Source organism: Trachinotus anak, unplaced genomic scaffold (genome assembly GCF_046630095.1).
Source record: "Trachinotus anak isolate AG129_WGS33_773 ecotype Australia unplaced genomic scaffold, CSIRO_AGI_Tana_v1 ptg000013l, whole genome shotgun sequence".
Lineage (NCBI taxonomy): Eukaryota > Metazoa > Chordata > Actinopteri > Carangiformes > Carangidae > Trachinotus > Trachinotus anak.
The window spans coordinates 16137147-16160571 of NW_027273864.1; the positions used below are offsets into that span (position 1 = coordinate 16137147).

At 41.5% G+C, this 23425-nt stretch overlaps 5 protein-coding genes across 5 annotated transcripts; 3 read left to right on the forward strand and 2 right to left on the reverse strand.

Moving 5' to 3' along the window:
- Positions 1 to 7: 7 nt before the first annotated feature.
- ora4 (olfactory receptor class A related 4) lies at positions 8 to 11808 on the reverse strand. The gene is made up of 3 exons (XM_071493323.1): positions 11670 to 11808; positions 2214 to 2337; positions 8 to 2124 (listed from the first exon to the last, which is right to left on the reverse strand). The coding sequence occupies exons 1-3, from the start codon at positions 11768 to 11770 to the stop codon at positions 1102 to 1104; spliced, it is 1248 nt and encodes a 415-aa protein (XP_071349424.1). The 5' UTR covers positions 11771 to 11808; the 3' UTR covers positions 8 to 1101.
- On the forward strand, positions 4172 to 6798 carry fndc10 (fibronectin type III domain containing 10). Its single transcript, XM_071493324.1, has 3 exons — positions 4172 to 4453; positions 4531 to 4749; positions 4915 to 6798. Exon 3 carries the CDS (start codon positions 5063 to 5065, stop codon positions 6179 to 6181), a length of 1119 nt encoding a protein of 372 aa, XP_071349425.1. The 5' UTR covers positions 4172 to 4453; positions 4531 to 4749; positions 4915 to 5062; the 3' UTR covers positions 6182 to 6798.
- Positions 8601 to 13548, forward strand: ssu72 (SSU72 homolog, RNA polymerase II CTD phosphatase). Its single transcript, XM_071493330.1, has 5 exons — positions 8601 to 8877; positions 9863 to 10006; positions 11723 to 11862; positions 12096 to 12214; positions 12599 to 13548. Exons 1-5 carry the CDS (start codon positions 8798 to 8800, stop codon positions 12698 to 12700), a joined length of 585 nt encoding a protein of 194 aa, XP_071349431.1. The 5' UTR covers positions 8601 to 8797; the 3' UTR covers positions 12701 to 13548.
- A 495-nt stretch (positions 13549 to 14043) lies between these two features.
- On the forward strand, positions 14044 to 16323 carry LOC139630175 (transmembrane protein 240-like). Its single transcript, XM_071493336.1, has 4 exons — positions 14044 to 14274; positions 14496 to 14602; positions 15532 to 15740; positions 16213 to 16323. The coding sequence occupies exons 2-4, from the start codon at positions 14517 to 14519 to the stop codon at positions 16296 to 16298; spliced, it is 381 nt and encodes a 126-aa protein (XP_071349437.1). The 5' UTR covers positions 14044 to 14274; positions 14496 to 14516; the 3' UTR covers positions 16299 to 16323.
- A 416-nt stretch (positions 16324 to 16739) lies between these two features.
- Positions 16740 to 23413, reverse strand: atad3 (ATPase family AAA domain containing 3). Its single transcript, XM_071493308.1, has 16 exons — positions 23101 to 23413; positions 22428 to 22504; positions 21624 to 21725; positions 21439 to 21498; positions 21276 to 21345; positions 21017 to 21182; positions 20678 to 20747; positions 20017 to 20172; positions 19869 to 19925; positions 19645 to 19770; positions 19429 to 19553; positions 19265 to 19316; positions 19075 to 19145; positions 18794 to 18961; positions 18230 to 18338; positions 16740 to 18127 (listed from the first exon to the last, which is right to left on the reverse strand). The coding sequence occupies exons 1-16, from the start codon at positions 23294 to 23296 to the stop codon at positions 17660 to 17662; spliced, it is 2073 nt and encodes a 690-aa protein (XP_071349409.1). The 5' UTR covers positions 23297 to 23413; the 3' UTR covers positions 16740 to 17659.
- Positions 23414 to 23425: the final 12 nt, after the last annotated feature.

Here is a 23425-nt window from a genome sequence, read left to right on the forward strand (position 1 = left end):
TGCTAATCATAAACTATTATTAGCCTCATCCTCTCTCAGTAGTTCAAGGTGGTTCATGGACATAAATGTGAATATATGTTTTTTCCCTGTAAACCTCAACAAAAGTGTGTGTGAATGGAGATGGAATGGAAAGACAAAGTTTTAAAAAGTCATTCAGGTCACAAGGATTTGTGCTACATGACCCAGGGAATTACATTCTTTACGTAAATGGGGACAATAGTTTGTGTGATGTCTTTATTTTACAATCCAAACAAATGATCCAAATAAAATGGAAAGTCATGACCAAATGACCAAAACTGTCAAAACCACTTCATTTAGATTATATTGCAACATGTTTCCTTTGTTTTGCCAGCCAATATCTGGGTCTAAAATTATTTTTGTATGTGTTCAGTGTAATTGTTATTGTTAATTTGTACCTTTGCTTCTGACTAAACATTTCATATTTTGACTGCCTATTTGTAACAGCACAAATTAAGATTTTGACACTTAAATGCACAAGTTATGTTTGAAATATCTAGGTTTCTGGATCTGTTTGTAGATCCTTATATGAGATTTTAGTGATGAAACACACAGGGGAAGTGGTTAATATAATGAATAAACAAAAATTACAATTTATGGTAAACTTATACTATTAGACCTACAATAATAAAAAAAAACATTCAAGGATCACTTATTGAGTTACTTTGTTGTGTAAGAGATTAGAGGCTGATTGGACTGGGTTTGAGCCATTGGAGAAGATGCTTTGGAACCTTGTGAAGGCTAATGAGACATTGTAAGTGATACTGGCCAATAAAAATACACTTGAATTGACAGCACAATCAACCTTTACAAGTGAGATAAAGAAAACTCAAAGTATTATTAGAATACATCTCAGCTCAAATGAAACAACAAAGAAGCAGTAACATGTCTTTGCCTTAATTTGACTTCCATTAAATGGCTGCTTGTAAAGAAAAATCTCAAAACAGTCTAAATAATACTTGACAACAGTCCAGGCAGTAAGGGAGAGGATTCAAATGGATGCTGCATCAGTGCTTATCTGTGTATACATTTTTGCACGTTTGCACTTTTGTTTAAAGGAATATCACGCAGTCACACTTTGCATCATTTGCTTGCTTTAACTTTTTCCTCTACCTTCATGACTTTCCTCTCTTGTCTAACAACAGAAATGGTTTGTTTTTCCTTTTTTCCTTTGGTCTCTGGGGATTTACTCTCCTGTTCAGTGTCCTCACTGGGACATTTAAGGACTTTAGAACACCCGAGTATCATGCTCATGATTCTCTTCCTCAGCTTACCATGTCCTAGGGCCACCACCATTGGGCTGAATCCTACAAACAGAGAGGCAGAAAAATGGGCCACGGTCAGCAGCCCTTCAGCATGGTGTCCCCCATCATGATTGTAGTACGTCACTGCGGCGACCTGTAGTGCCCAGCAGACCACAAACAGCGACACCAGCGACATGATGACATGAGCTGCCTTGCGTTCACTGGACACATGTTTCTCCAGCTCTCCATGAGTTCCTCCTGAATCTCCCGCTGAGGTGACAGCTCTGATGTGCTTGGCCAGAGCATGAAGTGTGGCCAGATTAGTGAAAACCATCAGCACCAGTGGCAACACCTCATTAAGTGCCAGTGAAGCAGAGGCAAAAGCTGAGCCCTGCTGGTCAGAGGGGAATTCCCAGATGCAGCCCAGCAGAGGCCTGGTGGTGCAGCTGATCACCATCAGCTCCACGGTGGCGTTGCCATGAACATGGGTGCTATACACCAGAGCTGGAATAGAGAAGACCAGGTTAGCCCCCCACACCAGCCCCAGAATGATCCATACTCGCCGCCTTTCCCTCTGCTGTGCGAGAGGTCCAAAGGTCACATGCTGTCGCTTCAGGGTAGTGCAGTGGAAGAAACTAAGCGCTAGAGTCACCCAACAGCCCACAGCTCGCCACCACACCCAGAGTAGCATGAAGACTCGGCACCAGCCCGGAGACAGAGACACATTCAAGCCCAGGTCCGACACAAAGATGGGCACTGTGCGGAAAAGTGAGGTCAGCAAGTTGGCCAGTGACAGGTGCACCAAAATAGTGTCAGAGGGAGGGAGTCTCCGTGCTGGACTCTCACTGGCTGCCTGAAACACCTGGGAGTAAAAGCAAGACAGACTGAGAACAAAACCTACCAAAAACAATGAGCCCACAAGTGCAGATGTAATATTCAATATTATCTCACCACATGGATGACCAAGATGTTTCCCAGAATGCCAGTAAAGACCAAGAGCCCAAACAAAATAGCGTCTACAGTGAGGACTTCTGACATGGCATCATCCTCTGCATAGCGACATAGTTTGCTTTTTCTTTGCGTAGAGCGTGCAGAAGAGAGTAGAGAGAAACATCGAGGCTTTATTTGTACTGCTGCTGATATTCCTCATGCTATTTTATATATGCACACACAGACGAACAAAAAAGGTTTCATCTTTGCTGACCAGGTTCAAGGTCGATTTAGTTCAATATGCTGATGTGTTCACTGTATATGCAAAGGCTGGCATTTTCCACATTTGCGTTCTGTATCACTGACCTACTGTCAATGTAACGCTGTCTCTAGACTTCAACAATCACATCAAGTGGCGTGTCAATGTTATTTGTTCTGTTCACATTAAATTATTCATACTAATTGTCACTTAACTCTGCTATGGATATGGATGTTGTGATAGATCAGTAGATCAGTAATAGATCAGGTGTTTCCCTTGTCGGCTTATTTATTTTTCAGTTCATCTCGTTAACGTCCCGTGACTAGCTTGGCTAAATAACAATGTGTAATGTCAGACAGTCACATATACCAAAAACTACTGACCACACAGATTTAAGCAATTATCCAACATGACCTTTGAGGAACAGGTGGTGCTGAGCCAGTCCCACTGATGCAGCATTTTCTTCTCTTATTAGTCAGCCATTCACACTCTCCCTTGATATTAATTGTTTGCTGGGTTGCCAAGTTTCTCTCTTGGGATGAGACGATCATTGTTCAGAATAATCTCACCTAAGCACTACTTAATTAAATGTATTGGGAGAACAATGATGCATCTTGATCATATTTCAATATTAGATTTCTATTTATTGTCCTTGGGATTATTTTCCTTCATTTTTAAGACATCATTGTGCAACAAAAAACATGAACACCACAAATTTGGCTTAATGCTGTCTCTTATTAATGATGATAGTAGAACATATGATTGTGATGTAATTTAATTTATTATGAAATCTAAATCTATACCTGTAGTAGGGTCCTTTTACCTCAAGACCTTTGATGCATTGAATGCCAGAAAGCTGCATGTACAGGGGATGGACAAGCAACACACAAGCAACATAATGTAATCTGATACAAGAACCCTGCATTTATCACTGCCTTTGTGATGCTTATAACATTCAGTTTTAATGTCAGAGAGGTATTAGTACAACTGAAGTCCAACTTTTGAGGGTGTATTTTGCATTTTGGCAATATACTATTAAGTATTTTTGTCATCACTATCAGAGGGATGAACAAAATGATGAAGACCTAACAACATAATTTCTACTTAGCACATTAAAAAATACCATTAAGTTGGACATCTACTCACAACAAAATGTGAACATGAGCCTCACAAAGGTATAACTGCAGGGGTTGATGTAACTGCATTATGTTGTAGTCATGTCTCGCTTCAGTTGGCTGCCCATTCCCTTCGACTACAGATTTAGTAAAGTAAATTTAAACCAGGGAAAAAATCAGTAGCAGCAACTTTCAGTTTTGCAATAGTAGGTAATTCCCCTGTTGTGGTGGATAACTGCAGAATAAAAGGTTTGACATTTTATTTTATTTTGTCTTGTCAATTTCTCCCACAGTATGTGCAGAAACACTCAAATTAGACAGTTCATATATCCGATAAGCAAACTATTTGTAAATACAGGTTTTCAAATACAAGTCTTCTTTAATGCAACCAATGTGGAAAATACAGTATATGGTGTGAATTTTTTGAATTGTGTGTCCTGAATTTGAACTGTATTTAAAAGGACCAAGACAAGTCTAGTTTACAGAAAGCATAATAAAAATGTGGAGTTGTCCTTATCAGAAAATGGCATCAAGATTTAGCCTTTAAGCATATTTCGAAACGTTGATATGAAAATGTTACCAGTGCACACATTTACAGGTAATATCAGTCAGTATCATTGTTGAATGTTGAATTAATTACCAAAACAATGAGCAAAACTGACAATTCAACACAGATTTAGATTACTGATTTAAACAATATTACCTGATAGTCTATAACTAAGCAACGTTATTCCAAACACTTCTGGCACTCTGGGACCATAAAATAACAGAGGAATTAGGACAGATGCCAGATTGTTTTCGGGAAACGGTTTTGGATGTTGCTGTATAGGTGTTATTTGCACAGACGGGCCCAACAGCAGCTCTGATCTGATGTGAGAGCCGTGCAGGTGAGCAGCGCAGGTGTTTTAAACCCTGCATCCCTCGGTGTTGTCCGGACTCTGATTGTCGTCTCTGTTGCTGACAGACGCCTGAGGCACTGTGTGGGATGATGACTCACGGACCCACTGTGTATAACTACAAATATTTTGTGCTCGCACCCACGCTCCCAAGCCCTCCGCGGCGGCGCGCCTCCACATGCACTCTCACACAGCGGGCATCGGAGCTGCTTTTTACGTCGAGCCAGGCAGGAAGAAGAAGGCACATCTGATGGTGGCAGCCGGAGCCTCTCGCCCCACTGTAACAAGTAAGTGGTTTTCATAAATGCTTGTGAGCCTGGAGCTATACTGAGGCGACTTTATCGCCATTTATCCTTTATAAACATCAGCCGGTAAGCTTGTCCTGTGCAAGGTCATACTCGGATCTCTTACTGACTGAATGGGCGCATGATGAAATGTTATTTCTGTCGTAGATGCATACCCGCTTCTCTCGCCCATGGACGCACTATCCAGTCTTACACGGATTTCGTCGAGTGCACTGAAGCTGAGCTGATCCTATGGCAGACATCAGCCCGACTTGTACCGTCGCCAATCTGATCCACTGTGAGAGAAAATAATTTGATGAGAGGGAGTGAGATGAGAAGCCAACAACCACCATCACTGCTCGCCTTATCGGCACTCCTGCTCTGCACATTACACCAGACGGCTGGGTCCAGCAGATCTCATGGCAGCAGCTCAGCATCATCAACATTATCATCACCATCAACAACAACAACAACAACAACAACAACAACAACAACAACAACAACAACAACAACCGCATCAGAGGTGAGAGGCAGGAATAATGTGGGGACACCACGAAATTGGCTAAAACAGACTAACATCAGCTCCAACTACTATGGCAATCACAGCCACGAAAGTAGGCCATCACCAAAGCTTGAAGAGGTAACAGGCCATAGGAATAGCTTCTCTTTCAACACCAGCAGAGGCAATACTACTGTGATATCTGAAAGGTCTGGCAGGGCACCAAGCTGGAGCCCAGGGGAAGGGGTGTCACCACTGTGTGCCTACCGAGTGATTGAGGGAGGCATTGGGGGGCAGCTGTGTTTTCGAGACACACTGTTTGGGTACAAGTGTCATAAGGGAGACTGCAGGACAGTGGTGTCTTTCAGGAATCTGGTGGCAAATATTCTCATCAATGGCAGCGTACTGTTACAGTGGACCCATGAGGGAGAATCCACGGTGACTGGCCGAGGTATAAAGACAGAAGAGACTGCAGCTGGTCAGAGGAGCAGTGGGGACCCTGGGACAAATTTAACAAGAGAGGAAACTCTACGATCAAACACTGTTTTAGGTGGCCGACGCCACAGACGTGGAGGCTATGAGTTAAGCTGCTGGTGGAATGGAAGCTATACTCAGTTTGAGTGTGCCGGTGTCCATCTTGGATCTGGCTGCAGGGACTTTCTCCTGACTGAGCTGCATGAGAACATCCCGTACCGACTCTGCCTGCGCTCCCTGGCCCGCTCCGATCCGGCTCAGAGAGCAGACCAGCGGGACTGCGTGGAGTTCACCCTGCCGCCGTCTGGGATGCAGGACATTGTGATTGCCATGACAACGGTGGGGGGAGCTATTTGTGTGATGCTGGTCATCATTTGCTTGCTGGTGGCATATATCACAGAAAACATCATGAGCCCCACAACACAGCACACATACTCTTACCGCACTCACTCGCGCCACTGATGCACTGCTAAATAAATAAAATGTCCTACATTTAACATAGTCACTCATCGTCCAAAATAATTATTTTTCAATCAGCCATATAATATGATATATACATCCTGATATGACTGAATTGAAGCACAATCTACTATGGCTCTGCAAATAACATGCCTTGTCAGCCTCTGCGAGGATGCACTGAACCAAAAGTACTGATAACTTACATTTAGTAAATACAGTAGTTTACTGTGTTATGTTTTTGTTTCAGGTTGTCTGTGACTGAGTCTGTCAATGTGTGTGCTGGCAGCATTTATACAGCAATACAGTTACTGAAATGACTTTGAGTACAGCAGAAACAGCAGTTTTGCTAAATGTGCAGCCTGTGAAAGAGTCCAGACTGGTCCTGTCCTCGCTGGGTCACAGAAAAATAATACTTTATTCAATTACATTTTTCCACTTGACTAAATCGTCCCACCATCTTGTTTTGCTTTTAGGTCTGCAGACAGTATGTATTTGTACCATTTTGTGAAGGGCAATACAATCTCGTGTACAATCTCCAAATACTGTGCCAAAGTTAGGATGAGTTATAATGCCTTTATGTCCAGCTGTCAGTGAATAAAGAACCATGAGGTCATTTCTAATACATTGCAGCTGTTGTTTTTTTCTCCCTGTGTGTTTGAGTGTGTGTGCATGTGTTAGCTTTCATATCCCAGGCCAATACACAAGAATTAGACAGGCCTTAAAAATATTTGTATAAAACAAACCTGTTCAGGGCAATCACAAAACAGAAAATTGGGATTTATCGCATTACTTAGCTTGTTTTGTTTTATATGAATAATGTCTTAATGGATAGTTAAACTGGAAACAAATGCATTATAAAATACAATCACAGTGGGAGTGGGTGATATAATTTATCAGAGTACATGCAGTATAGTTACATTCCAATACTGCTATATATAGTGATTTTCTGAAAAGGCCTAAAATAACCAGAGAGAAATTGTCAATCGGGCAAATTAAATACAGAGAAAATCAAAGTAGTGCATCACTGAGATGATAAAGGGAGCATTACATATACTGATGTTGTCTCAGGTTTTGTATTATCATACTAGGTAAACACATAAATATTGGTACTGAAGTAAAGGGAAAAATTATGCAGTGAAATATGGCGTAAAGGTCTGCACTATGTATTCTTATATAGTACTCCACTGTAAGAACTGCATCTACTTACATATTTCTCAAGAGTTTGGTATTTTGCATTTTGCAGCCAGGGCCGTCTGTCAAATTTGGTACAAGCATTCATTTGGACTCAAGGATGAACTGATTAAATTTTGGCGATCAAAGGTCAGAGGTAAAGGTCATGGTGACCTCAAAGAACATGTGTTGGCCTCTTGAATGTGATATCTCAGGACCACCTTGAGAGTATTCCTTCAGATTTGGCACAAACATTCACTTGGATTCGAAGATGACCTGATTAGATTTTGGTGAACAAAGGTCAAAGTTCAAGGTCACGGTGACTTTACATTCTTGTAAATGCAATATATCAACACCCAGAGGAATTTCACTATACTGTCACTATAATGACATTGTAATGTTCAGCAAAAACACTTCTGGCTATTATTTAATGCTGTAACTCAGGAGGGGGAGCATATGTGCATGACCATATTTCTTTGCTGAATGTATACAACCCTGAGATGGTAATTCTAGTTCTAACCCTAACCCAGTATCAGTGTTTACTTGTGTCACTAGGACTGAGACACAAATGTGCCCTAGTTTATGTTCATCAGTTTATTTCATCTCGGCTTCCTTCTTATCGACACCACAGGTATGGAATAGATCTGAATAAATTTTGAAGCACCTTTCAATTATCAATTAGCATATTAAGAAGGTAACACAGATATGCGAAGAATTGCTGTGACTCATTAACAGTTTCAGCTAACAAGTTCAAAATGACAACAGATATGTAGTATGCAAAATCAAAAGTTGGTGTGAAAAATATAGTTAACTAACGAGCTACTTGGCTCTAAAAGGATGAAATAATGATATAAATAAAGAACCATACATAAGTAGGAACTTCAAACTTAGGCCTACACTACAATTACCCCATATGAAGCAGATTATATGATTAAATTTTGGTGTGTTTGGCTGCATTGATCTGCATATTAATGAGTTATTTAGAGAAAAACTTCTGTTAGCATCCTTGATGAGAAACTACTTGTACTTTGAGCATGTGTTTTATTTTGTCCTGGAGGTCATGGCAGGACATAAGGCAGTACAAGTGCATGTTAGAAAATAGTGTTCTTGTGGCCACTTTTACTTTAGTTAAAAAAAAAAAAACATTTCTAGGAAAGTCATATTTTTCCACAGAAAATTTGTTTATATTTTGACTTAGCAAGTATTAAACCCCACCCTCACATGACATCACCGGATAAAGCCGAATTCAAGTCGCAGGGCTCCGCCATTTTAACTTCCTGCTTCAAAAGAAGACGAGCACGTCGCACAGTATTTGTTCTCGACACGCTTTTATCGTTTAGCCAAACGTAGGGGTTCGTCTTGTTATTTTTTTTCCTTGCAGGGATCAAACTAACTACCTCTGTTAGTTTCTGACAGCTTGTATCGGGTAGTTTCAGCCGGAGAGTCGCAATGCCGAGCCACCCGCTGCGTGTAGCGGTTGTGTGCTCCAGTAACCAGAACCGCAGTATGGAAGCGCACAATATCCTCAGGTAAAGACGAGCCGCCGGGAAGAGGAGACACGGGAAACTACCGCCAAGTGAACCAAATCTGTGCGGTATCGGGGCCGTTTTCTCAGCCGGCCGGAAGCCATGCCGACACGGTGACAGATAGTCCGTCGGGCCTCAGCGCCTTTTAACAATGGACCCGCTCCTCTGACAGTCACACCGGGGCCACAGCGCACCGTAAACGATGCTTTTAACCAGGGTTCAGGGTTGCTGTTGCCTAAAGTAAACGTCAACACAGATTGTCAGAGATTTCAAGGTTTTCAAAATTACCGGCCCAAGTTGTTAGGTAGTTGTCTTTTTTTTTTTTTTTTTTTCCCCCACATGTTGACAAGAGCGCCCCCTGTAGGAAACAATCCGGAAGGGAGGAACTGCAGCTGTGCAACAGTGTGGGGCTTGTCATCTGATCAGACTCCTCATTCACACCATTTAGGAATTTTGTTTCTAGATTTAATCTTTAAACAAAGTGTGTGCAGGTTGTACAGTCTTCACAGTGCACACTTGGTCTCATTTCCATATAGGTCTCATTTGACACTTGCTTTACAGCAGGATTGTGTTGGAAGGAAAGCCAAGAGTCATAATTACTGGTAGTGCGACTGTAATGATAGCTTGTTGGTGACACGTTGCCACCCATGTGATCAGCTGAAATAAAAAAAAATGTTTTTTTAAAAAAGTCTATAGGGTTTTGTCTGATTCTGACACAGCACAGGAGAGGACTGGCAATAGTCCTATGCACTTAAGTGTGCAGTGATGTCCTGATTCCACCTGTGATACACAACAGCCACTGTTTTGCTTACTCATTACGTTTAGGTCTTACATCTGAGGAGACAACTGAAAAGGCAGATTATATGGGATAGACTGTAGGCATGGAAAGATGCTGATCAATGCATTCTGCTCGTATGTAATGTTTTCTTGTATCTAATGATTCCAGAAATGTTATGTGATTTACTCTGTTGTCTTTTCCTCTTTGCAGCAAACGTGGATTCGATGTGCGCTCATTTGGGACAGGGTCTCATGTCAAGCTACCCGGTCCTGCCCCGGATAAGCCAAATGTGTATGACTTCAAAACGACATATGAACAGATGTACAACGACTTGGTCCGCAAGGACAAGGAACTGTATCCCCTTCTCACTCACTTTTTCCTTACTCACTCACACACAGATATAGTAAAGGCCAGATAAGTGAACGTGGCCTGTGTACATGTATCTTGTTTAGGTAATAGTCTTTGTGAGGGTTCATACAGTGTGATAGCGTTGGAGCGGCTCAGCAGAACGGAGACTACTGATGGGTAAATCACATACAGGGATTTTAAACTGGGTGACAGATGTACAGTATGCTTTGTTATGAAACTTGTGACATACAGAATACAGGAGCATCTTGCAGTACAACAGCTGTGGAACAGTGAGTGCAATTTGGTGAAACTCGTAAAGTTTTTGCTGAGACCATCAGGCTGAAATCTATATTCTCTTCTAACACTCTAGCTTATCTTGTTTGTATTTGCGAGGGTCTTTTTATTCACTGTGCCTTTCTAATTAATTTTTCCTATATTTTCAATATGTTGTAATTTTTCCCTTTGTCACAGTAGATAGTTCACCAGCAAGTTAGACCAAATCTTTGTTTTTTTGTTTTTTTTTTCTTGTCCTCACCTTGATTTGGCCCACTTGTCCTTTTTTTTTGGTGTAAATTGCACTAAATTGAATCACTGTTTTTGTTTAAGATATTATTAACTATAGTACCCCAAGGTAAGTTAGAGCTGAACAGTTACAATCACCTGTATTATTTCTCATGAGAGAGTGTATATGCAGATGCCACAAAACTGGGAGCACTCAAAAACCTTGGACCATGTTACCAAAAGCCTGTAATGTGCTAGAGGAGTACAAATTGCAGTAGTGCATGTAGTGTGTGACACCTGCTCTGCACTTTATTTGTACATGCATAAACTGTCTCAAATCATCAACACTATTGCAGTTATTGCTCCTGTTGATAGGCAGTGCCCGGTGGTACTTTTTGGTCTTCCCTGACACCATTCAAAATATTAACGTCACCACGATCCATAAGCAGTCAAGCTCTTATACCTGTCCCATTGGTTGTTTATTTTAAGTGCTTCTTTTATTCCTATCTCGTATTTTCCTTTTAGATAATTGTTTCGTTTACTTAAATACCAGGCTAAATGTAGGTTTCTGGTTGCAAAGGCCTCTGAAGTGAAAATCCACAACAAAACTACATTTACATACAGTAAATCAATGCATTATGATTAGAGGATATACATAAAACTCTAGTTCTTGTAACTTTGTATTGTTAAAGACAATCCACTGAAGCGGTTGCTCTTTTTTTGTGGCCAATGGGGGGACAGTGCAGTACAGACACATTAAGTATCTTTGTTGTAAGGCCAACAAATGTCAGCCTGCTAGTAACAGAATGTTTTTTTGATAATGATATTAAAACTTGAATGGATTCATTGCAGTCAGTAAAAGTTTCATATTTTACTCACATTGCACTGAAATGCCCTTCCACTATCCACCTTAGTTTTTCAGATGGTCACTAACAAGTAGTAGGCTTTTCACACCCCACTAGAGGGTGCTGCAGTTTTACTAATGCACAGACGCTATTCAAGCGTGTATTTACTGCTCTTTGCCTCTATGATTTGACTGAGCCATAACCTGACGGGTAAGCGCAAAATGCTGAGTTGCATTCAGAAAAATGAATATCTGCCTTTGTCACACAGTCTTACAGGGTGCTGAAGTCCTGCCTCTGGTAGTGTGATGACTGTGTTGTATTACCTTGAAATGTTTCTCTTGCTCCTGCTGTGTTCCTTGACCTTCCCACTCTTCAGATACACACAGAACGGCATCCTGCACATGCTGGACCGCAACAAGCGCATCAAATCGAAGCCAGAGCGCTTTCAAAACTGCAAGGACAAGTTTGACCTGGTCATCACCTGTGAAGAGAGAGTCTATGACCAAGTGCTGGAGGGTGAGGCTTCTCATAAGAAATGTCTAATCACTGAAGGAATATAGTGAGAGCTACTAAAAGTATTGCACTAATACAACTTTTATGGACAAGTTTTGAAGCTGTTTTCACCCCATTAGCCACAGCACTGAGTCGATGCATAGTTACAAATGCCCTCTTTTTGTATGCAGTTCCAAGTTTTTACTACAGCACTTCTGAGTGGTTGGCACTTTCTCTCATCTGTTGTTGCTCCACAGATCTGAACTCAAGAGAGCAGGAGACTTTGCAGCCCGTACATGTCATCAATGTAGACATTCAGGACAACCATGAGGAAGCCACGCTGGGCGCCTTCCTCATCTGTGAGCTGTGTCAATGTGTGAGTGTCCAGGGATCTCAAATAGGCACAGTGGGAACAAAGAGTAATGAGGTCACCACAGACTACTTTGTAGTTATTACATGACAGGCATGTTAAGGCATTGAGGAGTTTAATACATTTAAATTATGCAGTAAATCTATATCTTCAAATAATATACATTAAATAATCATGTGTGCATAATCTAAGCTATATTTATTTATATATCTGTATTTCTAAAGAAGAAATTCAGTTGTCATCTAATGAAAATGCTGCCAGTGCTTTAAAAAATTGCCATAGATTAATAAATGTTGTACAGAGATTGGTTTGAGTTCACTGGTGTCAATGTGCCTTGCGTTCGTGTGTGAGCAGACTGTGTTTAATGTGCGTCCTCCTCCTCCCCTGCAGATCCAGCACACTGACGACATGGAGAATGAAATCGATGAGCTCCTACAAGAGTTTGAGGAGAAGAGCAACAGACCTTTTCTTCACACTGTCTGCTTCTACTGATGCACAATAGAATTTGCAATAAACATAGACCCAGATCACAAGCAATCAAACAATACAACATGGACACACACTTACTTACACACACACACACACACACACACACACACACACACACAGACAGACAGAGAGCTTTGGGTCAGGACCTAACAAATGGCTGCTGCTGGACATATTGGTGATGATGGGTTTTTCCTCTATGCAGAGGACGGACTCGCTGCTCTCGCTCTGCCTTTATTCCTTCGGATCAAGGTCAGGCCAAGGTCCTCCCTCCATCCCAGTTCAGTGAAATCACTCAGCCATGTCTCCTCAGGGAGAACCATAACACCCACACCCCCAGTCAAACAACTGCTTTACAAGTTCCTCTGATTTTTGTTGAATACAGCATATTGATGCTGATTTTTTTTTTTCTCTCTCTCTAGATGATATATAATTGTAATTCATTTTCAGCATTCACCATATATGTCAGATTTTTTTATTTCTGACCTGAGACAGTGTAAATGTATTTCTTGGGGTCAGATAAGAAAGAGAATTTTTGAATTGAATGCGTGTTTTGTGCGACCGTGTGTTGTAGATTAGTTAGGATTAAGTTAAAATGGGTGGGCTAATAATGAATAACCAAACCTAGACCTCTCTGAGGCCCCTCTCCAATGTGTTTCCAATATAATGTGTTGATTCATATTTAAACTTGGATATGTTATCTTTCAGGGGATAGTTTTTTGTTTTTTTTTCCTTTGTAAATGTTAAAGAATTGAAGCATTGTAATTATCTGCAAACTGCAAGCTCAGCTCAGAGTGCCTGAATTTTCTGTATGTACATATGAATCCACTAAAGAGAGAAACATCTCTAAGAAACATGCTGTGACTCTTTTTCTCTTTGATATGTGGTTCATGTAAAAGCACTTAAATATTAGCATGCTACTCCAATTACTCTACTAATGCAGAAGTCAAGACAACCTGCTCATCCTCTTTGATTTAGCTAGATCTTATAAAACCTGTGGACAAAACAAGGGCAACTACTAATTGGATTACTTTAAAATGTTTTTAAAAAGTCAATAATTGGTTAAGGCAAATATATATTTAAACCATGTAATCAGTTTGGCTTTGGACAGAAATCGCTGTTCCTCTCCATCTTGTGGCTCACAGACAAATTTTGTGTAAGTGATTGAGGTGTGCTAAATAAAGCTTACCTGGGCGAAGCATAGGTAAATGCGTATGAACACACATTTGTGTAGACTGGAAGATCTATCTATCTATCTATCTAAACAACTTGGCCAAGCGGTCGCCGGTTCAACACTAACGAACAACGAAAAATAAACAAACTGTGACGTCAGCCAACGTTATGGTACTTGGAGTAACCATGGCAACTAATTTCACTCCTCGTTAGCTCCTAGCATTTTCTCGTCACTCTCCTCTACTTCTGACCTGGAAAGTAGTCCCTGTCTCGGCGCTGAGTTTTCCCCAGCGGCGTCCAGCTCGAGTGGGTCAAACAAGCGAGGACAGGATCGAGTGGATGCTCAGCGCGAACAGTTATCGGTGGACCTAGCAGCCCCCTCGTCTTGTCTTGGACCGCGCTAATATGTGAGTAAAGTGGATATGATTTCACCGGGATGTTAACTCACCTCCGTGCTAATGTTTTGGTGTTCTGTAGTCACGGTAACAACTAGTGCCACTTTACTAACGCTAAGGATAATTAGCGAATAAATCGAGTTAAAAAACTTGTTGTTGTTGTTTTTTTTACCGGTTTAAATATGTGTCAATGCTCTGGTGTATCTCCGCCTACATGTATTATTTTGTTTCAGACCGTTACTACCCTGACGGACATGAACGCACTTCTTGACCGCATTCACAACTTCATCATCCCGCTAGTGCGAGGGGAGGACCACGTCTGTGCCTGCACCTGCGGAAGGTAACATGCGACACAACTGTAACCTTACCAAATGAGACCTCAGTTTATATATTGTGTGTGCCACTTAATGCTGCTAAACTTGCTTTATTGTCCCATTTCATTAAGCTTGAGGTCTCTCGGCGTTTCTAATGACACCCACCCCCAGCCGTATTGATCTTATGGATTTCAGTTTTCAGCTTTCTGTGGGACCCTCAGCGTTAAAGTTGCATCCAGACCAGCTGTTGGTGATGTCTCTTACAGACCATGTGGGTGCGACCCCATTGCACGTTTATTGTGGCAATGGTGGAAACCTTCATGTAGAGATGCACCAACCATATCAGCAATGGTATTAGACATTGTTATCTTAAAAAACTTAAATAGGTCATATTTGTACAACTTTAAAAAATTTAAAAATTATATATTTTTAGGATATTGTCAAATAATACACCTGTTAAATTACAGACAGAATTTTTAAAATTACGTTTGAGTATTGTTTATATTTTATTGCAAAGGTGGGCCATGTCACCTAAAATAAAGACCAGCTCCACTAACATCTTTGAGATCTTTTTATGAAAAAAAAAGGGGGGAAAAAAACATTAATCATCAGGGGAAAGGTGGGAAAATATAAAACTTGACTGAGCAAATGTCATAGCTTCCATGTGTATGGAATTTACATTTACAAACTTCAGTGATCATGAGACAAGGTGTGTCAAGATCAGGGTGACTTACTACCTCCGCTAATCTATTTCAAGGAAGAAACAAGGCTGTTTCTTCATTTCTGAAAAGCTGACATTTTGGAAATTTTTGTTTTCGCCAAACAACCTCAAAAGTATTCATATCCTAATCATCTTTCAGCAACATGGGAGTTCATCTTTGTCACTGACACTGTTGTCTCTTTACTTTTCTGTGTTCTAATCCCCCATCAATGGCTATTTCTTTGTCTGCTGCAGGCATCGAGCCTATCATGTCATTCCATATCATGCGGCTGAGTCCCTGGTGGATTACAGTGAAAACCACTTTGTGAGTAATGTCATGACCCAGCAAGAGAAGGACGTGATAACTGGACTGCTCATGGGCCTCTGCATCAGCTGGTTCTTGTGGTGGCTGGATGGTGCTTGGCGCTCAGGGCTCAAATACTGGAGGGCAAATCGAGTCAATGGTAAGTAAGAGGTCAGCTTAAACTGAATTATCATGTGGGGAAAGCTTAAAGGTTCCTGAAAAAAGTTTATATATTTAAGCTGTGCATTCTTTAAAGTGACAGTTTTCAGCCTGATGTCACAGCAAATTCAGACACAACCTTAACCCCCAAAACTTAAATAAAGCGGAAGAAAATACATTTGCAGTAAATTTTCAGGTATTACAAGCTATTCTGTCCTCAAAAAAACACTGGGGAGAAAACTGATGGACAGGGTGCAAGTAATGAGTAATTCAATGGACAACTTCCCTTACACATCATCCAGCAGCAAACACACTGTAAATGTACAAGCAACCCTCAAACACAGACATGGCTGTACATGAAGAGACTTGACTACATCCATCTTTCTCATGCCATCAAAATTAGATTTTTTTTTCTTTCAAAATGAAATCCCCTTTCTTTACCATTCTGATTTTCCACTTCCTTCAATCTCCAGGCAGTTATATCCAAAACGCAGCGGACTCCAGGGGGAACATGGTGCGCATCAAGCAAGCTATGTACCATGATGTTTATGACACTTAAAAGATAAAATGTGGATCAAATTCAACAGTTGCTGTGTGCTGTTTTCTGCCGAATAAGCAATGCCTTAAACTTCTGACTTAGTTTTAAAGTATTCATGGTGTTGTGCCTTTATTAAATAGCATATAGTAGAGAGCTGATAGAAAATTAAGGGAGAAGTGAGGTGAGATATGCAACAAAGGTCAACAGACACAAACCAGGGATGTTAAGATTTTACGGTCAATATCTAAAAAAAAAAAAAAAAAATCAGGCACAATCACCATTCTTATCAATCTATTTTAGAGGAACAGTTAGGGGGTTCCTGTCTGAGGACCTGAGGCTAAGTAATTAAAGGATCAAAAAGAGAGGGTCAACTTACAAAGAGAGCCTTAAAATTATTTCTGAAAGAGGTGACTTTGTTGTAGTGTTGTGAGCACACTGGAAATAACAACTCAGTAATTTGAAAAAAAAAAAAAAAATCACCAACTTTTATTAATTAAAAAAAAACTTCACTTTCCTAATTGGAATTACCAGATTATTTAGTTATTTATGTGAACACATACATACATACATCATACGTACATGGAGGCATCCTATAATGTCTGACAGGGAGCTTTATCGTGAGGCCTGTTCCAGCCCAAGGACAGTTTCATGCCTGTGACTTTGCAGAAGCAGCTTCCTCAATCCCTTAGCCATTGGTGTAAAATATCGAAATCCTAAATGGATTCCTATAGGACAGGCTCACCACCTCATCCAATATTAACCCCTACCCTCAGCTTGCACCTTTGCTGTTATGCATTGTGTTGCTCTACCCTGTCTGCCTTGCAAAACCACATATAATTTGACAATGTCATTGATAAGACTGATCTCTCTAAATAATACATCAGCATTTTATAACGGCCTGGTTGAGCTAGACCAATAGATGCCATGCCACTGACCGTTGATTTGAGGATGTAGCTTTCTGAGAGAAATTTTAAGTTTAAAATTGTACCACAAGCTACATTCGAATGTGTATTTCCATGAGACATCTGCACCCCCAACCAGTTTACAAGAACCATCAGAATTTTTAGTGTTATAAAAACACAGACTCATTTAATCATTTCAACAGATACACTCCACTGTGCACAACATTTATATGTTAATACAGACACAGAATCTGATTCCCATGAAAAAGTGTGAATACACTTTTACAATGTATACATTATATATTAGAATGAAAGTCTCAGGCGATGTTTGTTAATCGATTATCTCCTCCAACCCCGTGAACTCATCTTCTGTCATCAAAGACAGTCCATTAGGTTTTTGGACACAAATTGACAGACTAGTTAAAGGGGCAGGACACTAATCTTTCAAATCCGGGCAGCCCTGCTGAACAAATCTTGGATTCAAACTGGAGTTCCATCCTTTGGAGGAGAGGATCCAGCCTTGTCTTCCTTTTCCACCTTGCCCTCACTGTCCATGGAGGTAGCAGGCTGGGCTAAACTCTCCGCTGCTGTCACAGCCTCTGCTTTGACGGCATCTTCACAGTCCTGCCCAGCAGCACTTTTGCCCTCTGCTGATTGGTCGATATCAGAAAGAGGTGGTATACTATCATCTTTTTGCTTTGCATTTATCTCAAGGACTTGAGCGATCACCTCTTGGGCCTGAGGTGCTTCACTGAGGGGCAGATTGAAGCCCATTTTGCCTCCACTGCCCATCGCCCCAGGTGCAGGAGGTGTAAGGGTCTTGGTCTGAGCCTCCTCTTCTCCATGCAGCCAGTCCATCTTCTGAAGGTGTTGCTTGACAGCGTCGTTAACCCGAGCATCAATCATAGCTTCTGTCAGGACACCATCCTCAGAGGAATATGCTGCTGCCTATGAGAACATGAAGCACAACACGCATTTCACACATTTGTTTACTGAATAAAATGAATATCTTATACAGCAACGGATCCACAATGACTTCAGGGAACATACCTGCCAGGCCACACCAAGCTTGGAGATCTCTCTTCCTGACATGCCCTCTGTCCTCTTTGCTATCTCAGAGCATTTTTTACTGTAGTCAAACTGCGCCAGCTTCATCCTCCTGCAGAAACAGAAACACAAAGTTGTTAAAGTGTGACGAGTTTCCAATGTGCTAGCCTGGATGCAATTTCTTTCCAATCTTGTTGTGTTTTTGCAGCTTACTTTGATGTCCCCTGGCCTGTGTGTGTCACCCCACCCACTCATCAGCCTCCATCAGACATCTGAGCTCACATTAATGCCTCAGCATGGCTGGCCAGCCTTCACAAGCCCAGCAGGCCATTTCTTGGCCTTCACATCAAAAAGCCCCTGAATCTAAACTAACCCTCATTCTGGCACAGCCTTTCAGTGATGGAATATACCTCTTAAAATTACTATAAATCCCTCTACACATGAGTATGAGCATGTGGTGGAATGAACCTAATTACTTGTCTCGGTATGTGTCCCTAGGGTGCAGTGGCCTAGGATAGGTTAGGTCCTATTTTAACAGCTGTGTTATATTGTTGGGATTTTACTCACTGCCTCCCTCCAGTGGCGGGCTCCAGCACATATCTGTCAAAGTACAACCGCACCAGCCTCTCCCTCTCCTCAGGACCCGGGAGGGCAAAATTCACTATTTCATCTATACGGTCGTTTATGGCCCAGTCAAACTGCTCTGGTTGGTTACTGGCCAACACCAGCATGAACCTGCAGGAAAACACAGTAATTAAGCAGCTTAGAGATGTGCTGGGAAGAGTATACAATAGGTAAGGTTTAGGGTCAAAACACCAGTGCAGCACAGAATGTAAATAAATGTTTACTTGTTGCTCTGTTCTCCAGTGCGATACAAGAATGCATTCAAAGTGGCTCTGAGGTCTTCACTGATCTTCTCCTACAAAATGCAAGAATGAAGAATACACATTATGTACTTCAAGATAAATAAAGGGACATGTAATTAGAAAAGGGATAAACTTCCAAGGCTTCTGTGTAATGAAATACATGGACACTTACAGTGGATCTCTTGCGAAGGAAGGCATCAGCTTCATCAACAAAAAGCAGCAGCCTGTAACAGAGTAAAAAAAACTAAATAACCTCACTGTCTGTTGATACTTTATCTTCAGTTGTCAATATTTGTTTGTACATCATCAAATTCACCAATTGATATAGTAACATACCCCCGTCGACTTGTGCCGGCCCAGTCAAAAACTTTATGCATGGCAGTCACACCATCACGACCCATGGGTGCTACGTCACCACCGGTCATAATTGCATAGTCCATGCCAGAATGCATTGCCAGCTTCTACTCAGCACAAAGAGAGATGCCTCACAGTTAGATAAAGCATCACTGTCCGTATATGTAACGGTCAATAACATTCAGTCTCAAGATGTACCTTGGCAAACAGTGTTTTGCCCGTGCCTGGTGGTCCGTACATGAGGATGTTCCTGTAGAGGCCGTTATTCTGTCTTGTGTTTCTTGTTGCTATGGCAATGTCACGGACACGCTCTTCAAGGGAAGGCTACGAAAAAGGAAAAATGCATTTATTCCAAAAGGTTACAAAACTTTCATAAATGCAAATTTGTTTTATCTTCTGAAAAGACTTTGATATCCGCTTACACTGAGCACAACTCCCTCAAGTGCATCCTGAGGTTTGCTCTTCAGCCGTTTAGCCGTCTAAGTAGTTGAGGAAGAAGATGAAAATTAGTTAACTTATTATAATCTCCAGTTACAAAATGTAAAAAGGATCGCCTTTCTAATCAGCTACCTTGACTGGATGCTTGATAGCCTCTCCCACAGTGAATCGGGACGTCTCTCGCACCAGTGAAGGCTTCCCGAGCCTTGCCTCGATGTAACGTCCTGCCACCGCTGTTGCGTTTCGGGCTGAATAGACTCCCACAGCTAGAAGGGTCAGTCCTGCCACCTGGTGACATAATAGAACAGTTATATATTCAAATATTGGTCATAGCAAAGATCAGGAAAGGTACTCCATTGAAACTTGATTGTTATTTGCCCATACTGACACTCCAAACCTTTTAATGGAAATGTGTGGTTACTCATCTATTGGATGTCCTCTGTGGCATAATACTAGCAAATACAAATAAACCATAGAAGGACTGTCCTGGTGCAAAGGAACCACTACATGTTTTGACCATTTCTGCTTTAAACAAAATGTTTCTCAGGGGCTGAATGTGTGAGAATGTGTGATGTGTTTGTGCAATCAGTAGAGACAGAATGAAATGCATGCATCTGTATGGTATTCTTTTGTCGGTACTTTCACACCTAAGTGACCCTGACTGTATTTCAGAGAACTAATCTGGTTTCCCACTCTGCCTTTCTATCAGTGAAATTCAGTGGCAAATTCAGCCCTCGTGTTTTTTTAAATACAATCTCTCAGTAAACTAACTGAATGGCAACAGACGTCTCACCGTGGCTGTGACTTTGTCCCAGTCTGACACAAAGGCCCTGAATCCTTCTCCAAACACAGCACCTGCAGTCCTAAAAGCAAATACAAGTTAACCGTCAGTTAGCCTTTACGATGTTGACGGTAATGCAACTGCGACCAGTTACTTTACAGATAAAACTGACCATTTCTGTGTCATATACTGGTGTGATAGTGACTGCATTTGTTATAAAAACTAATTTCACATCTTCACTTACAACTAGATATATGATTCAGAACGCCAAGACCCACCAATACACTACATTTAATCATCACTATCATAAACACTGAAGTGTGAAATCACAGATGAGACAGTGTGTCTTACTTTATGGACTCCAGGACAGTTTGTCTGTGCTCTGCAGCCTTCAGTCGGATTTGCTCGCGGATTATATCAGCATTCTCTCTCTCCACACGGCCTCGAGCTTTAGATTCAGCCTCTATACGCAGAAGCTCGTTCTTGTGCCTCAGCTCCATCTCATGCTCTATCGTCGCTATAAAAACCATAACACACCAAGTACATGAACCACAGCTCAACAGTTACAAAAGCTTCCACGTGATGCGGTCATCGTTGGGGAAGTCCGCACCTTTCCTCATGGCCTCCTGTTTTTGTACAGACTCCTCCTGCTTGCGGAGGTTCTCCTCATTCAGTGCTTGCTGTTGGGGAAAAAAAGAAAGAAACAGCCATCAGTTTGTTACTGCAGTTCATTTCAAAGCATTTTACACTAAATACGGAGGAGATAACCCCACCTGTTGCCTTAGCTGGTCCTCATATCGCTGTCTGGCCAGCTTATCTTGGTACTGAGCTCTCTGTGGTGGGACAGAAATCAATCAACTGTAACCATATGACCAATTGGTCTAGTTCACTCCCACAGTATACTTCTAAATGTTCTTTACTTCAAAAATGATAAAAGAAACAGCATTTCTGTTCATACCGCTTGATGCTGCTTGGTCTCCTCATTCAGAGTTTTCCTCCTCTCCTCAGCCTGGATTCGTATCTGGTCGCCTTTTAGCTGCTCAACTGCTGCTTCGTACTCCTGTTAACAGTGGCACACAAAAGACGCCAACTATTAAACCAAAGCAACACACTGGAGAACACTTAACATTCATTGTAAGCTTTTGGTCGAGTGGGTCATGCCATGAAAGTCCTCAAAAAGATAGAAAGGGCAAGATCAGACTTACAGTATGTTTTATTATGCTGTACTTCAATCTGAAACATGGATATGTCCTAAATAGATATTTCGTGGAAATGCAAACAAACACTATTTATACATGACTTTAGTCTGTATTTTGAAGCTACACACCCATAAATCCATAAACACTTTGAACTTAATTCAAATTGCCATGACAGTAATCTTTAATTCATGTAATCAAAATTTGTCTAACTTCCATCCGGATGTAGAATAAAGTTAAAGCTCTAATAGACAGTCTTTTGACACTGTTAATAATGTGCAATATTTACCACAGATTATTTTTCTGTTCTTTCACAAAAATCACCACTGACAAACTAATATTAGCTTCAGTCACTAAAATATAGGTGGTATCTACACTCTTTTGCTATAAGACATCTTTCAACACTTATGCTCACCAGGTCAGAAAAATAAAACATTATTCCAAACTTACTATGCACCTGATGTAAACTAACACTAGCGAAATGAACTCTAATCCTCCTGAATCCTGCAGAAGATCAAGAGTGACATAAAGAGTGACTCTGAGTTCAGTGGTGTGTCTTGCTTTACCTTCATTTTGCTCTGGTGCTCCATCTGAGTGGTCTGCTCCTGCATGCGAGCCATTTCCAGAGCTTCTTTGGCATGTCCTGGATAGAGATGACAGGGAAAGACATCAACACATAGCAGAAAAATATTACTTACACAAAAAGGGGAGACTTTGATTCATCTTGGTGGCTCTGGCTCAGTGATCTGCAGAATGCAACCCTGACTGGTCTGACTGAGTAGTACTGATGGGAAACATCTGTTTCTTTTTTATGTACCTTTCTGGTTTTTTATTCCTCTTTAAATGTGTGGGAAAATACTTAAAATGAAATGATAAACACAAAACGCGATAGAAGAAGTTGGTGAAAGCTGTGCATGTATGCGGCACAGGTGGAGTTTGGATGTTGCAAGGCAGAATGCAATGTGATGACCTTTGAACCCAGTCCATTAGTTTGAATGAAGGTGAGGGCTTAAGCTACAGAAAAAAAAACAAACAAACATGAAATTAAATAAGTATATATACAGATGCTGTGTTAGACAATGAGGGTGGGCCTCGTTGCATCACTGAGGCGACCATGAACCAGAGAGGGGCTGGGTGCTGGTGCACCAACACTGTCGGTGTGCAGCAATGTTGTTAGAATCTGGAGAAACCTCCACCCCGGTGACCCCGCTGAGCCAACAGGCCGTCCTCAACACTTACGGGACTTGTCGAGCTCCTTGGCCGCCTGAGCAGCCCGCTCCAGCCCGGTGGGATCGAAGTTGCTCCATTTGTCCTTGGGTTTATCTCCGCCGCCGCTGGAGCCTCCGGCCGGCGGCGGTGGTGGTGGTGGAGGCTGAACCGGGAGGCCAGAGGGCGCCTCGGGCTGCCCCTTGTTCAGGCCGAACAGCCACGACATTTTACTGAGGATAAATAAAGCACAGTTTGGCCGGTTCTGTGTGAAGCGAGAGGAGGCTGCTGCTACAGATCTGTCACTGCACACGCGTGTCACGCCGCAATCTTCTGCGCAAGTGCAACAGGAAGTGCA

Coding starts and splice junctions, on each gene's coding strand:
- ora4 (XM_071493323.1), bottom strand. CDS start 11,770: ATGCGCTTGTTGCGGTCCAGCATGTGCAGGATGCCGTTCTGTGTGTAT. Junction 2,338..11,669: donor AGCAAGAGAAACATTTCAAG/GTAATACAACAC, acceptor CTCTACGCAAAG/AAAAAGCAAACTATGTCGCT. Junction 2,125..2,213: donor ACATCTTGGTCATCCATGTG/GTGAGATAATAT, acceptor TTTTACTCCCAG/GTGTTTCAGGCAGCCAGTGA.
- atad3 (XM_071493308.1), bottom strand. CDS start 23,296: ATGTCGTGGCTGTTCGGCCTGAACAAGGGGCAGCCCGAGGCGCCCTCT. Junction 21,499..21,623: donor AGACCAAGCAGCATCAAGCG/GTATGAACAGAA, acceptor GTCCCACCACAG/AGAGCTCAGTACCAAGATAA. Junction 21,183..21,275: donor ACAGGAGGCCATGAGGAAAG/GTGCGGACTTCC, acceptor TGGTTTTTATAG/CGACGATAGAGCATGAGATG.
- ssu72 (XM_071493330.1), top strand. CDS start 8,798: ATGCCGAGCCACCCGCTGCGTGTAGCGGTTGTGTGCTCCAGTAACCAG. Junction 10,007..11,722: donor GTCCGCAAGGACAAGGAACT/GTATCCCCTTCT, acceptor CCCACTCTTCAG/ATACACACAGAACGGCATCC. Junction 12,215..12,598: donor TCTGTGAGCTGTGTCAATGT/GTGAGTGTCCAG, acceptor CCTCCCCTGCAG/ATCCAGCACACTGACGACAT.
- LOC139630175 (XM_071493336.1), top strand. CDS start 14,517: ATGAACGCACTTCTTGACCGCATTCACAACTTCATCATCCCGCTAGTG. Junction 14,603..15,531: donor TGTGCCTGCACCTGCGGAAG/GTAACATGCGAC, acceptor TGTCTGCTGCAG/GCATCGAGCCTATCATGTCA. Junction 15,741..16,212: donor GAGGGCAAATCGAGTCAATG/GTAAGTAAGAGG, acceptor TTCAATCTCCAG/GCAGTTATATCCAAAACGCA.
- fndc10 (XM_071493324.1), top strand. CDS start 5,063: ATGAGAGGGAGTGAGATGAGAAGCCAACAACCACCATCACTGCTCGCC.